General features: G+C 39.3%; 1 protein-coding gene across 6 annotated transcripts in view; it reads left to right on the forward strand.

Moving 5' to 3' along the window:
• Positions 1–14,592, forward strand: part of LOC107226377 (tubulin polyglutamylase TTLL5) — a 310,488-nt gene that overhangs the window by 65,911 nt on the left and 229,985 nt on the right. For all 6 annotated transcript variants that reach the window (XR_006904213.1, XR_006904214.1, XM_046739187.1 and 3 more), the window contains exon 3: positions 1,436–1,513. Coding sequence is in view for 4 of the 6 variants with exons in the window: in XM_046739187.1 (XP_046595143.1) it covers positions 1,436–1,513 (78 nt within the window). In the remaining 2 variants the exon portion in view is untranslated. The remainder of the gene's footprint in view (positions 1–1,435; positions 1,514–14,592) is intronic.

The raw sequence follows: 14,592 nt of genomic DNA on the forward strand, positions 1-14,592 counted from the left end.
TTCATAGTCATATAGGCATAAACGTTGCAAAGGTCGAAGATCGATGGTCGAAAAACGAAGGTCGAAAATTGAAGGTCGAAAATTGAAAGTTGAAGGTCGAAGATAGAAAATCGAATGTCGAAGATCGAAAATCGAAGGTCGAATATCGAAAATGGAAGGTCGAAAGTCGAAGGTCGGAGGTCAAATGTCGAATGTTGAAGCTCGGACATCAAAGGGTGAAGGGTTAAGTAGGGGGAGGGTGGACGGTGGATGGAATGTCTGAGGTGGGGAAAGGCATGAGGGAGAGTGAAGGGAATCTATGAAGCTAAATCTGTCAAGATCTGAGGGCATATACGTGGGTTCGAGGCTAAATCTGTCAATTTCTGAGGGCTTATACGCTGAATTCTTGACACGGCGGGGGTATACCTATATTTTTATAATATAGAGAGATATTGTTACCGTTACGTTATATGTACTGTAACGAGTACGGTTTTTCTCGAGGTCAGAGCCTATGAGAAAGACCCGTTATTGTGGTGTTCTTAGTTAATTTCTATGAACGAATATAAATATAAGGAACCCCCTCTGATGGGTAAAAAGCTGGATCAGCTTATTAGACCCAAAAACCCTGGACAGTCGGACCATGCGGACTTAGGTATCACCAAAGCCTCCTTGATACGTGAACAGGCACCTCCGCCCGTTGCTCCCTTCAGTAAGACAAGGGCTTGTTTGGCCGTTGCTTCCAGCTGGAGACAAGTGAGAGAGGCGTATGTCACCTAATCGGAGATACGGGCTTTCCAGCACTCGCTTCTAATTGCGAACTCAGAGTAAACAGAGTCGCCGGCCTATTTTCAGTCGTGGGTTACTGACCCTAAACACCGCCGATCCTCCAGACCAGGGAATACCTTGGCTGTCTGTTAGTTTATTCCCCCCTTCCCTCAAGGTGCAGCTATGAGTTCGTGGAGATTGTTGGACAACGAGACAGACGAGTGTATAATTTGACAGTAAATAGGCTTTAATAGTATCAAATCAAATACAATTGGTATCGTTCGCTCTTGGCGATTTGGGTTATAAACTTGACTGTAGAAAACCAAAATACAAATAAAGAAATAATAATATTATCAGAATTTATAGGTTCTGCTCCTAACTTGTTCCTACAGCTCAAACTTTTTTGAATACGCGGCTCTATCCTATCTTTACCAATTCCTTTAAGAGGTCCCGGGCTATCGTGGACTCTAAATTTATAATATCTTTCTGCTTTCGAACTAAGCGCTTTGCTTGAAGTTCTTTTCTAATATTGTGAAGCTAAATTCGACAATGTCCTTTAGATGAGGTACACTTTGCCTAACGTGATCAGTTGTACGTGCGTGGTGAATGCTTTTCTCTTTACATATGAGATCTTACGATGTTCACCCTGACAGAGAGGTATTTAAATGAATAATTTTCCGTTTTTGTACAGCACAACAAAAGACAAAGACAACAACGAATGGTTGCTAACTGGATCTGGAGGAGGCAAGCCGCCGGTACTGCGATTCAAGTGAGTCCATATTCGTAAATTGAAATGCATGGAAAAGTAAAAAGACATCCCGACTTGGCTGAAAAAATCAATTTTAAGCATAGATTCTCGCACTAGTAGAAGTACAATAGAGAGGGCTTGGCCGGGTTTTGCATCTAAAATATGCTGCAACAGAATTAGAATTACTTGAAACCAAACTTTTTCGTCTCATAAGAAACCAAGTGCGCCGAAATTTCAACTCTCTACCTTTACTTGTACACTGGAAATTGACACGGGATTTTATAGTTTCATGCGATTTCCGCGGCACTTTGATTATGGAGAGTATGAGAAATATTGGAGCCTTTTCAGATATCTGTATACGTGTTGTGAATTTATTTCAGATTTTTCGACCGCAAAGTGGCTGTGTTGAAAATGTCCAAAGACTTATATTGCCCATTTTTGTTGGAATTTTTCAAGCGATTAACGTTTTTTTTACAGTACAAACGTCTGGTCAAGCTTAATTTTTTGAAGTTTGTTTTAGATTTTCTGGGACGGTGCGCTGTTTTGACATTATTCAAAAAATCGAAAACCCATTTTTCAACCTATTTTCATATACTCGACTGATTTTATGTTTAATTCGAAGTTTTAGTTGATGAATTCGACGGTATTTATAATTTCTGTTATTACTCACCAGCAGCGCCTTCCTAGGATTACATTAAATTCTTATTAATTGAAAATATGTATTTGATACATGTGCTAGACGTCCCTAGCTTTTCGACCGAGCCGCATGGAAGGAGATGATCGTTGCTGAATTCAAAGATGAGACTTGTAGTATCTTGTATTAATTGTATGCGTGTTTATTCATTTATTAACTATACCGGGACAATCTCTTGAAACTCTACATACAATGCGCATGCGCGAGTTTTATCGGCTGCTCGGACAGGCTGGCCACTCCGAGTTTCAGCTGTCAAACTCTGTTTCTGGCGGCTATGTAGTTCATACGAATTTTCGAGGTTAGAATCTCAAACAGTCGAGGTAGTGACTCGGAAAGTTGATGCTAATGCTCTTTGAAAATTGGCTTTATTCGACCGAAATGAGAAATCTATTTAAATGTTGGGTGCTTGGAAGAAACGCAGCAGGTAGGTGGAAACACTTTATTTGATCACCTTTATTATTTCGTACATTAGAAATAACAATGAAATTTTTTTCTATCAACAGATGATACGGCCAAAATAATTACATCTTTAATATTTACTGTTATCTGCCTATTCAATTTATCACACGTACAAAGATTATCGCCACTTTCAAGCAACTAAGCAACTTTCTCACTCTCTTGTGATTTCAAGCGGTAATATTGAATTTTATCACTTTCGAAAATGTGACATTAAACCGAGCGTTCAAGAAATTTAAATAACTCACTATCTGTAACAGAACTGTGAATCTATTTTTTTCTCGAAAATAGTTCAACAAAATTTACAAATAATCGATAGTCGATGTATGTTTTCCGATCAATAAATTATTGCTACTACTATTAAAAATTTTCCCATGATTATCAGACTTCATTTCGCAAATTTTCAATGCTGTTCGATTAAGTAAATGAAGGGAACGTAATACTCAAATTGAAAATTCAAGTAATATTAGATTTATTAAAATGATTTCTGTATTTCATGTTAGTACGATTCGAAACAAAGAAAATCTAATCGGAAGCGTAGATCTCAAAAACGTAGATCACATCCTGCGACACAAGTTAAAAATCAACTTTCTCAAAATGCACCTTAACGTCACAATTAGCTTCAAGGACAATCATGTTTTAGAGTAATGGCAGAAAATTATTACGAGGATATTGACTTATCGGATTGAAGATTGTGTCCCTTGTTCCATGAAAATAAATGAATATCTAATTTTTAACGAAGTTCATGAAGATTTTTTTCCAAATAATGTAATCCGATACAATATCTTGTTCATAGTCCTCCGAACATCACCTTGTAACAAGGATATTTGGAAGGAGTCCCTTTGTTGCAGGAACCATTATAAAATTCTTGGTTTTCAATTCGTGCTACTGAATAACTTCTGCGTTTCAGGTTCCATTTCCAATCTCAAAATGAGATTTTTTTGGTCCAGACAATGCTAACTTGAAATGCAGAAATAATTGCGGTAAATGGAGGTTCACAAGCTTTCACTTTTAGCGTAGGACCCTATAAAGAATGTAAAATTGAATTTGGTTTTAAGTTATCGTGCAACTAGCTAACCAGATGACACCGTCAACTAAGATTAAATTTAAAGACATTTTCAACTGATGTTATTTAACAATTCTAGATATAGATTGATTCAGTTTGCCTAGCAAAATTCAACCCTACAATCTAATTGAGGATTTGAAAAATTATGCATCTGAATTTAATGCCAAAGAGAGTAAAAGTAAGCTTCAAAATAAGATACCAAATTAAATGGCATAAAGTTTGAAAAACAATGCTGGTCAATAATAATGCTTGAATTACAATGGTGCACAGAATGATTCCTCGGTAGAATAAATTGGCGGCAACGGTTAAGTAACAAACTTATCGCTATTGGCTCGATCAAAGTAAAATGATGGGATATTCAGCCATTATCATCTGTAGTATATCCCGCTCATCAATTTTGCCACAACTGATGTTAAGAAGGTGGCGATGGCCTGATGAAATTCACTCTGGCACCTGATGTCTGACAGTTCTGCAGCCACGCAGCAACATCAGTACGCTCTAATTCTTCAGAAGCAAGAAGTTTTTCAACACCGCATGACTGGCACCTCCACTCTGGCTTCAGCCAGCCTAGTTCAAGGGACCTGCTCCCACAACTCACCAGCTCCCTGGGTCCTGCATCCTTTGGAATTCTCGCCATGACCTCTCCATGGGTTTCCATGTAACAGAAGGTTTTGTAGTAGTTTGCTTGAATTGTGGTAGAGGTTGCAGCGAAGATGTCGAATAAAGCCAATTTTCAAAGAGCATTAGCATCAACTTTCCGAGTCACTACCTCGACTGTTTGAGATTCTAACCTCAAAAATTCGTATGAACTACATCGCCGCCAGAAACAGAGTTTGATAGCTGAAACTCGGAGTGGCCAGCCTGTCCGAGCGGCCGATAAAACTCGCGCATGCGCATTGTATGTATAGTTTCAAGAGATTGTCCCGGTATATTTCGTGACGTCAGAAGCGGGGAAATCGCCTGCACAAATCCCGATAAAACGGGGGTACGAATCTGACTGGGAAAATACTCAAAACACAGCTTGAATAAAATTGTACGTCTGTATCTCAGTCACTACTATCGCAGATCATTGATAACGTCTAATAAAAATAATGATGAACTCAATAAAATCACGTCGCGTCAAACATGGTCGATCAGGCTAGCGACTTGTTGAATATTCACCGCTTATACGATATCAGAATTTCTTTCGCTTTTGCCAGAGAGATACCGACTAGTCCGGTCAAATTAGGTTGAAAAACAAGATCAAAGGTACAAGAATTACCATCCAGCTGAATCTGAGTAAACTTGTTCAAAACACAATTAAAAACGACTCTTCAAAATTCCCCATTGTTACGACCAATGTAAAAAAATTGACTCAAGGTCAAAGGTCAAAAAAATGGGTTTTTCGCGATTTTCTCCAAAACGGTAAATTTTATCGTAAAATTACCTGAGACAAAAGTTGTAGATCGTAAAATTATCTATAAAAAAGGTATCAATAATTTTTTTCCTAAAAGATACCGCTTCTGAGATAAAACGATTTAAAAAGTTGTAAGCGTCATTGTATGCATAAGCGCGCCACGTATGTACCTCTGTAGCTGTAATATAAGTGAGAATATGTTTTTATGGGTGGTTCTAACTTATTTTTAAAATATAAAATATACATAAGTATCACTATGAGAATATCAGGTAACAAGTAACCCAGTCCCTTAATTCATACGCTAGTGGAACCTTGAACAAACATCTGTCCCTCTGTTTAATAGTGTGCGTGGCTAGGGTCGTATACCTGCTTCATGTTCGAATGCACCATAGATGAAATTCCGTTAGTCTTGAGCGCCGCTCTGTAGTGAAAACACGTGTTTATTTCAACCTATTTCGGGCTGTTTTAATTTTTAATATAAAAATGTCAGAGTATTGTTTTATTTGTACTAAACTTTTAAGTGAAGATGAAACTGTTACTGTTGAACGTGGTATGAAGACATTGATAAATGCAAGTATCGAACGAGGTGCAAAATAAACATAATTTTTTAAAACAAAAATCTGATTCACTCATACGTGATCTAGTACGAGGAGGGCTTACTGTAGATGTACTGGCTTCATGTTTGTCACATTTTCTTTTTTTAGCTGATACAATAGACGACTTTCGAGTGTAATTTTTACGACAGCTTTCGTGTATTGTCACAGATTTCTGATTTTCAAGATAGCCTGAAAATTCATCACCTCGTTCGATACTTGCATTTATCAATGTCTTCATACCACGTTCAACAGTAACAGTTTCATCTTCACTTAAAAGTTTAGTACAAATAAAACAATACTCTGACATTTTTATATTAAAAATTAAAACAGCCCGAAATAGGTTGAAATAAACACGTGTTTTCACTACAGAGCGGCGCTCAAGACTAACGGAATTTCATCTATGGTGCATTCGAACATGAAGCAGGTATACGACCCTAGCCACGCACACTATTAAACAGAGGGACAGATGTTTGTTCAAGGTTACACCAGCGTATGAATTAAGGGACTGGGTTACTTGTTACCTGATATTCTCATAGTGATACTTATGTATATTTTATATTTTAAAAATAAGTTAGAACCACCCGTAAAAACATATTCTCACTTATATTACAGCTACAGAGGTATATACGTGGCGCGCTTATGCATACAATGACGCTTACAACTTTTTAAATCGTTTTATCTCAGAAGCGGTATCTTTTAGGAAAAAAATTATTGATACCTTTTTTATAGACAATTTTACGATCTACAACTTTTGTCTGAGGTAATTTTACGATAAAACTTACCGTTTTGGAGAAAATCGCGAAAAACCTATTTTTTTGACCTTTGACCTTGAGTCAATTTTTTTACATTGGTCGTAACAATGGGGAATTTTGAAGAGTCGTTTTTAATTGTGTTTTGAACAAGTTTACTCAGATTCAGCTAGATGGTAATTATTGTATCTTGCAATGTGTAGATTGACCGGACTACGACGTACAAAAACACACACATAGTCCGGGAAAACCTATAGCACCAGTCAATTTTCCGTAAATATGGCACGATTTGTGCAGGCGATTTTCAGGTCACAAGAGCCCGTTCTGATGCATGAGGAGTCTGTAATTTAGTTCAACGTTGAACCTCCAGAAGCGCTGTAGTCGACGTTATTATTATTAGACACGCGTAATTGTGTACGAAAACACAAGATTACTTACCGGCGTTAGGGACTGTTGAGGCTCCTGCCGCCATCCATACCACTGGGGCTGCGCGTAGCCCCAGTGGTATCCCGGACGTGGGGGATTCGGGTTGGCCCTCAACGCCACCCCCGGCTGCTGTAGCTGGACCGAAGGCCTCAGCCGCACACTCACACCTCCGGGACATTGAGGTTGCGCCTCAACGCCCGGAGGTGGTGGCTGGTTCGGATCCACCCGAATCCCCGCTGGATTCAAAATGCCTTCTTGATTGTTGTTTACTAAAAAATAAAGTTCGCAAAATTAGTCCTATGCCAAATCAACGGTTTATCAAAATCAACGCGAGCGACCTTCCCTACATCCGCTTTGCTAGTGCGGCAGTTGCCAGGTGTTTAGGTATACATATAGTACTTGGAAATACAGAAAAATATATCGCTCACGAATAATAAAATTCATTCAAAATCTTGGTCCCGAATTCCCAGCCTATATACCGCATCGCGATGGCCACTAAGCTAAAAATAATCGATGCATCGGTTAATCAAGTCGAAAAAAATTATGGAATACGACTCGATTGAATCGGTAATAATTTATCGATTAATCAATCATTTGATATTTTATTGAAATTGTGCATTCGAATCCCTAATTTAGTGCGGTTTATAAATATTCTCGAGCTGCTGAAGCTGAATAGAGGGTGGCTCAAAAAAACAAAAAAAAAAAAAAACAGAAAAATTAACGCCCCAATTCAAAACCTGAATAAACTAAGATCGCGTTTCGCTATCCGAAAGATCTTTTTGAAGCGAAGCTTTCCAAATCAAAGCTCTTACGCACGTTTGTAATGGGGATTTAACTCACCGAAAAGTGAAACTTCAGAAAGGGAAGTTGCAACGCGTATTGTTGCTGTGAGTAAAGCGAATCAGAGTACTAGAGAAGGTAACTGCGAAAGTTTCAGTGTAATCGGGTTATAAATATTATAACTATGAATGATTTTATAAAAAAAACGCTCGGTGCGCGAGCGGCTTGTACAGCGTTCGTGCGCTGCGGTAACGGAATATTACGCGTTATTCGCAAATTTTGTTAACACTGCGATGGTACATTGCAAAGTTTATGGTCATTTAATTATTTACAATGTTTATGTGTATCGTTGATCGTACTCACGTACCATTCGTCTCGCCGTTAATTATTTTCAGATATGTGTGTAAATCAACATTTGTCATATGTTAATAAATATTTAACAACAGAGAGCGTAGAATAGGTATGCGAAAAAAATGATTAACGAGTACAAAATTTTTGATTTCGATAATTTCGCGTGGATTTCGATGTAAAAAATGTTGAATTTCACAATGAAAACAGTGGGACGTATTTTTATAATAAAAAACATAGTTAACAATTCCCTGAGTTTCCGAAAAAAAATCCATGACATTTCCATGTCTATTCCAGAATTTCCGAATTTCCAGGCTTTTACAGGTTTTCCAGAATTCCCTGACCAGTAGCCACCCTGTTATTTAGAGCTCAAATGATATACATACATCACATAAAAAAAAACCTAAAAAGATGTAGGATCAACATTTTTCACGTATTATGTGAGGATTAACATAATTTTGATTATTACGGAATTTAGCTTTTTGCGAGTGGTATTGGGCCGGAGCTGTCATGCATAAACATAGGCCCATCTCTCACCGCCCGTTACTCGCGGGCCCAGACCTACTACCTTAAAATGTTTTGTACGCTATTGATGTTTTTCGATAACACCAATAATGCGAAAGAATGCGTTTTCTGCGTGCAAAAAAGTATTTACGCGCCAAATATTATGATTGGTAACAAATTACTTACGGTTCATCGTTGCCGGTGGTTCGTGAACGACTGACTCTCTTCGGAGTCTTTTGGCGTCGACGCTTGCGCTTCACACACGCCACTGTCCCCACTGTCCGCGCGGCCGTCACTTCTGCGTTTCCTCGCGTACCGTCCACATCCACTTTTTGCGGTGAACAAAGCAAACGCGAGTGTTTTGGTAATTTGCCGTGTCACAAGTTCTAATCACGTGCAAATTTTCACGCGGCCAGTGTGTATACATATATTTGTTACAAACAACAATAATCTTGTGAGTGCAGCAATGGATAAGTCACGTCGCACGGCTGAACCGAAAAAAATGTTAAATTTGACGCACCGACGAACGAATCGTTCGTTGCAATGGTAAGTGTTTTATACTGCAAATTTCTGTTATGCAGTTATAGATATCATTTACAAGAATCCTGCCAAATCTGCACTTGCTATGCAGGGTGATTCGTAATTCACAGCAAATACTTGACAGGGCGAATGCTTGTCAAAATTGGAGTCGAAAGTTCCTAAGAAATTTTTCGGGAAAACGCTTTTTTTCATTCACAGAAATGGAAATTTAATTTTTTCGGATTTCTTTTTCGATCAACCTTTTAATTTCTTGGGTCATCGTCAGAATTGATATCGAAAGTTATCCCTCGCGGAAAAAAGCCTCAACTTGGTGTGAATTCGTACCCCCGACTTAGATAATGCTGAATTCCCATAAGCAAAAAATTGTGGGTACGAATTTACACCCAAGTTGACGCTTTTGTCCGTGAGGGATTTCCAAGAAATATTCGAGAAATTATTCATGGAGAAATAATTTGTACTACAATTTGTGAAAAAGTTAACCAGCGAATTTTGTTCTCAATTCTGATAATGATGTTTCTGCAGTTATAAAAATTAAAACTGAACTGATAATATTCAATTGAATTTCAATTATTGTTTATGAAGAACGTCGTTTTTTCGAATAATTAATCAGGAACTTTCGACTTTGATTTTGACAAGGAAACCCTACAATATATTCGTCCAGAATCCGGAATCAATTTGTAGTCCCGTTATGTTGTTTATTTCCGGACGTAAGCAGCGAAATTATTATTGTAATTATCTTTATGACGACTGATGATATTTTGACACAGGATTAGTTAGATAAAGTAACATTTGTGAATATCTTTAGCATTTCGGTATCAACAGTGCAAGTACGTTTCACTCCGAACGACGTATCGTACAAGAGAATAACATATAGTTATACCACTTTGTATCAGGCAACGTTTACGGAGTAGACTTTGTATAATTTCCCACTGGCAAGTCGTTTTTCTTTTCAAATACATAAACAATATGTAGCATAAAAAAATGGGTGCGTGTACTTATGTACGCGCGTGAGAAGTTATACTTCTTTGGCATCATTAAAAAACAATAAGACAAATAACGGATGTCTTACATTATATTTAAATAATCTATTAAATTTTTGTCACGAACTTTTTATTAAATGTTCTATTAAATTTATTTCTTTATTTTGTAAATATTAAAAAACCAATAATAAATATTCAACATTGATAATTTAATAATATTTAGTATTAATTATATTAAATAATGATATTTTAATTTATATCAATAAATAATACATACGGATAACTAACCTCAATTATATTGGAGCACTTGAAAAAGTATTTTAGCACAATTTTTTCACTAATATTCACAAATAGTAAATAATATTAATCCAAATATTCAATTTAAATCACTACTGAATATATTTTATTGCCACATATATAATTCGCACTTGTATGAAAATAAAACACGTGTTGTGACTGTAAAAACTAAAACCATGTGGATAAATATTACAAATAAATATAAAACAGTGATCAGAGGCGACAAGCGTACCAACATTAGCTTTTTTTCGAAACTTAATGAATTCGGTTGAGTGGGCAACTCCATCCTGTTAATTTTGTGTTACAGTGATGCGCGCGCATCTTGAAATTTCACTCTCGAATTCGGTTGAGTGGGCAACTTCATCCTGTTAATTTTGTGTTACAGTGATGCGCGCGCATCTTGAAATTTCACTCTCATCAGTTTTTCATAACGCGCCTAAAGAAGTATAACTTCAAAAAAAATATTTTGCTTTCACAAAAATGACCTCTTGTATATCAGAAACTATAAAAAGTATCAGTATGGTGTATTTGGGATAAAGACGCGTAATGAAATTTTAAATCGAACGTAAATCTTCAAATTGATTTTTGAGCAAGTCTTAAAAATATCGTACTGGAAAATACTTATTCGACGAAATTTCTTTTCGTCCCGTTTATGTTGCGGGGCCCTCAATTTCTGGGGATTATTGCATCAACTTACATATGTTTAATGCTAATTTGGCAAGGCTCGATGTATGCTATTGGAAAGAAACAGTAAATGAATAAATGCCACCGGATTCCCAGTGGTCGAAGATCATATGATTAGTAACTGTAATCTCAATTCGCAAAAGCTGTACAAAAATAGTATAGCGTATCCCATGCGGTTCTTTCACCGAGCGACGCGAGCTGAACTCTCTCTCTCTCACTCTCTTTCTCTCTCTCCCTCTCTCCCTGTCTCTCTCTTGTTCACGCATATCGTGCTAGGGGGGGGGGGGGTAACACACGATTCGATTATTGACAATATCACTATTTTGTTAAACTGTTAATGTCACCGGCCTAAATTTGTTAAAGTATTGGGAACAGTATACATGTCGGCAACTGTCGGAATCTCGAAGAATTCACAAGTTTGATTTAATGACTGCCACAGTGACACGGCTAACACACCTCTTTATTCGTTCTTTGAAGAATTCCCAAATTAAATGAAACGCACTTCTTTACTCGTTCTTTAGTCCATTAATTCTACCAACATGTAACTAAGCTAAACAAAATTAATGACGAAACCAAAACAAGTTGTCATAGCGTTAGACAACTGGTGATCAAGTTGTAACACAGTTAGATAAGTATGGTGACGCGACATACAATAATTAAAATGATCCAACATGTTGTTTACAACAATTTGCTTATTATTGTCATTATTATAACAAACGCCGGTAGTTGATAAGATAAGAAAACTTGTTTTGGCTTTCATTTTCCGTGCCGTTGAGAAATTGTTTTTTATTTGTATCTCTGATTATACCGGGCAATGAGCTATTTTCGGCAAATTTAGTTTCCGAAGATAATTAAAAGTGAGGCCTGCGAGGTATTTGCTAATGAATTTGTCCATCTTCTCTTTGTGTAGGCGGCGCCGCGCGGCGTTCAGTCGTCCAACAGCCGAAGAAACCGCCAACTCTCCGGCTACGATAGCTGCTGCTACGCAAGCCGAGACCCCGCCTGCACAGGCAGGTAAACCACTCGAGGTCGTATTGAACCTCGACGAACCGAACAGGTCTGGAGGTACTCGCCGATGCATGTCGACTACCGAACTGTTACGCATCTTGCAATCAGAAGATGATAGCGACGCAGATGAACTTGAGGACCACGATAACGTTCACAACAATGATTGCGACATAGAGAGACCCGCTGCAGTATCTGACTTTGAATGGCCTGAAGAAGATGGCCTGTTCGATTACGAGTTGGTTGTATCTGACGCTGAACCCGACTCGTACCGTTTAGAAGAAGCGCACATCGATGGCCGCCGTGTTGTAAACTTGGAGCATCTTTTCACTGATTTAATCCGGAAATTCGGGAATCACGCACCGGCCTTAAATTGTCCGATGCGTTCCCTGGTAATCGTGGATTCGCATCAGCAAGGCTTGAAGACACAAGTATTTTTTCAATGCCAAATGTGCCTTTACAAAGACAGCGTCTGGACTGAACCGGAAAATCTTCAATCCATGGACATACATCATAGCGCGGTGTCCGGATGCATAACGAGCGGAATAGGGTATTCACAATTGGAACAACTCCTTGCAGCGGTTGATGTCCCAAACATCTCGCAACGGACCTATCTGAGGTACGAGAACGATATAACGGTCCAGTTCATGAATGCCGCCCACGATGGAATGCGAGCTGCTGGAGAACTTGAGAAGGAATTAGTTCTCAAACGAGGTGACGTCGTTGATGGCATCCCTCATATTCCCGTCGTAGCGGATGGTAGCTGGATGAAACGATCCTACCGAACCGGGAAGTACGACTCTCTGTCTGGAGTTGGAGCGATCGTCGGGTATCATACGCAGAAGGTCCTCTTCATCGGGGTGCGTAACAAATTTTGTGCCACGTGTGAGAGGGCGGCCCATACTGGGAAGCAACCTACGGAGCACACGTGCTACAAAAATTGGGATCGAAACCGCAGTTCGACCAGCATGGAGAGTGACGCTATCGTTGACGGATTCACATCCAGCATTGATACGCATGGGCTTATCTACTCCACTTTGATCGCCGATGGAAACAGCAGCGTCTACAGGATCTTGACAAGCAACCCGTACCCGAATATGATTGTCAAGAAGGTCGAATGCATTAATCATTTGTTGCACGCTGAAAAGTAAAGGTCGCATAGGGAAATTGCGCCAAGTTGTAGAAGGTAGCTTACTCAGGCTGCGAACTGCCGTATCGAAGGCTGCAAAATTCAGATCGACGGAAGACGGTCCCACAAGCCTAAAGGCCCGGAAGCTTTCTGGAGATATTTTGAATATCGCGAGCCACGTGTTTGGTGAGGATAAGAAGTGCGCTGAACTGGGGTACTTTTGCGATGGATCGTTGAAAAAAGACGAAGAAAACCACGTTCCAGCTCTAAACGCTTTCGGACTCTACGACAAGATACAGGAAGCCCTTTCTAGTCTGAGTTGCTACTCTGACAGCATAATATTAGGCGTAAACAGCAATAGCGTGAAGAGGTACAATTCCATCATTTGCAAATACATCGGTGGTAAACGAATAAATTACGGGGCCAGAGGTTCGTATACCGGAAGATGTGCCGCGGCTGTCATACAGTTCAATACGAATAAATCTTTGAGCGTATTGAGTGAAGCTGTCAACGAGGAACCAACAGCGACGTTGAGGCACATGGAAGAGCGGCACATTCGGAGGAATGAGAATAAAGCAGCAAGCAAAGACAGGTGTGCCGAGAAACGAAAAGCTGAAAAGAAAAACGACTCGAGCGCAACATCGCGAAAACTTGGACGTCCGAACACAACCGAAGACTACGGACCTAATTGTCAACGTCCCGACTTACCGGCGGAAGAAAATGCAATAAAAACGCAGTATCACAACGATTAGCTGGTCGAATGGCAAACGGACCGCGATGAAATTGAACGGACAACAAGGCAGCAAGGACAAAGCGAGTGTTGGCTGTCAATACGGAAAAAGATATTGACAGCATCGAATTTTGGACGCGTGTGTCGCATGCGAAGTGATACATCGTGTAAAAACACCGTCAAATCGCTGCTGTTTCCGACACCGTTGCGGCTTCCTGATATTGAATATGGCCGGCAATACGAAGAACAGGCGCGAAAACGGCCACCGAGCAGAACATCAACATCACGGAGTGTGGGTTGTTCATCGATGAGGAGCTACCGTACATCGGCGCGCCGCCAGACGGTGTAATCGACGACAGTGGGATTGTGGAAATCAAGTGCCCGTTTTCCATATAGAACTTCGCCCCGGAAGAAGCGATCGCACAAAAAAAAGGAAATGTGCATCGTATTTTTGACAGCCGAGGCGAGAACATGAACGAGAGTCACGAGTACTTCTACCAAGTGCAAGGTCAGCTGCACGTCACCCGTAGAAAGTACTGCATGTTTGCTGTTTGGACACCACGAGGTATGAAAAGTATAGTCGTTGAAAGAAACACCGACTTCTGGTCAAAAAAAATGCAACCCTTCTTGACGAGATTCTATAAATGCTGTATGGTGCCTGAGATCATTGACAGCCGCCTGCTAAAAAATATGGAGATCAGAGAACCACAGTACATTTTA

This window comes from Neodiprion lecontei, chromosome 4 (genome assembly GCF_021901455.1).
Source record: "Neodiprion lecontei isolate iyNeoLeco1 chromosome 4, iyNeoLeco1.1, whole genome shotgun sequence".
Classification (NCBI taxonomy): Eukaryota; Metazoa; Arthropoda; class Insecta; order Hymenoptera; family Diprionidae; genus Neodiprion; species Neodiprion lecontei.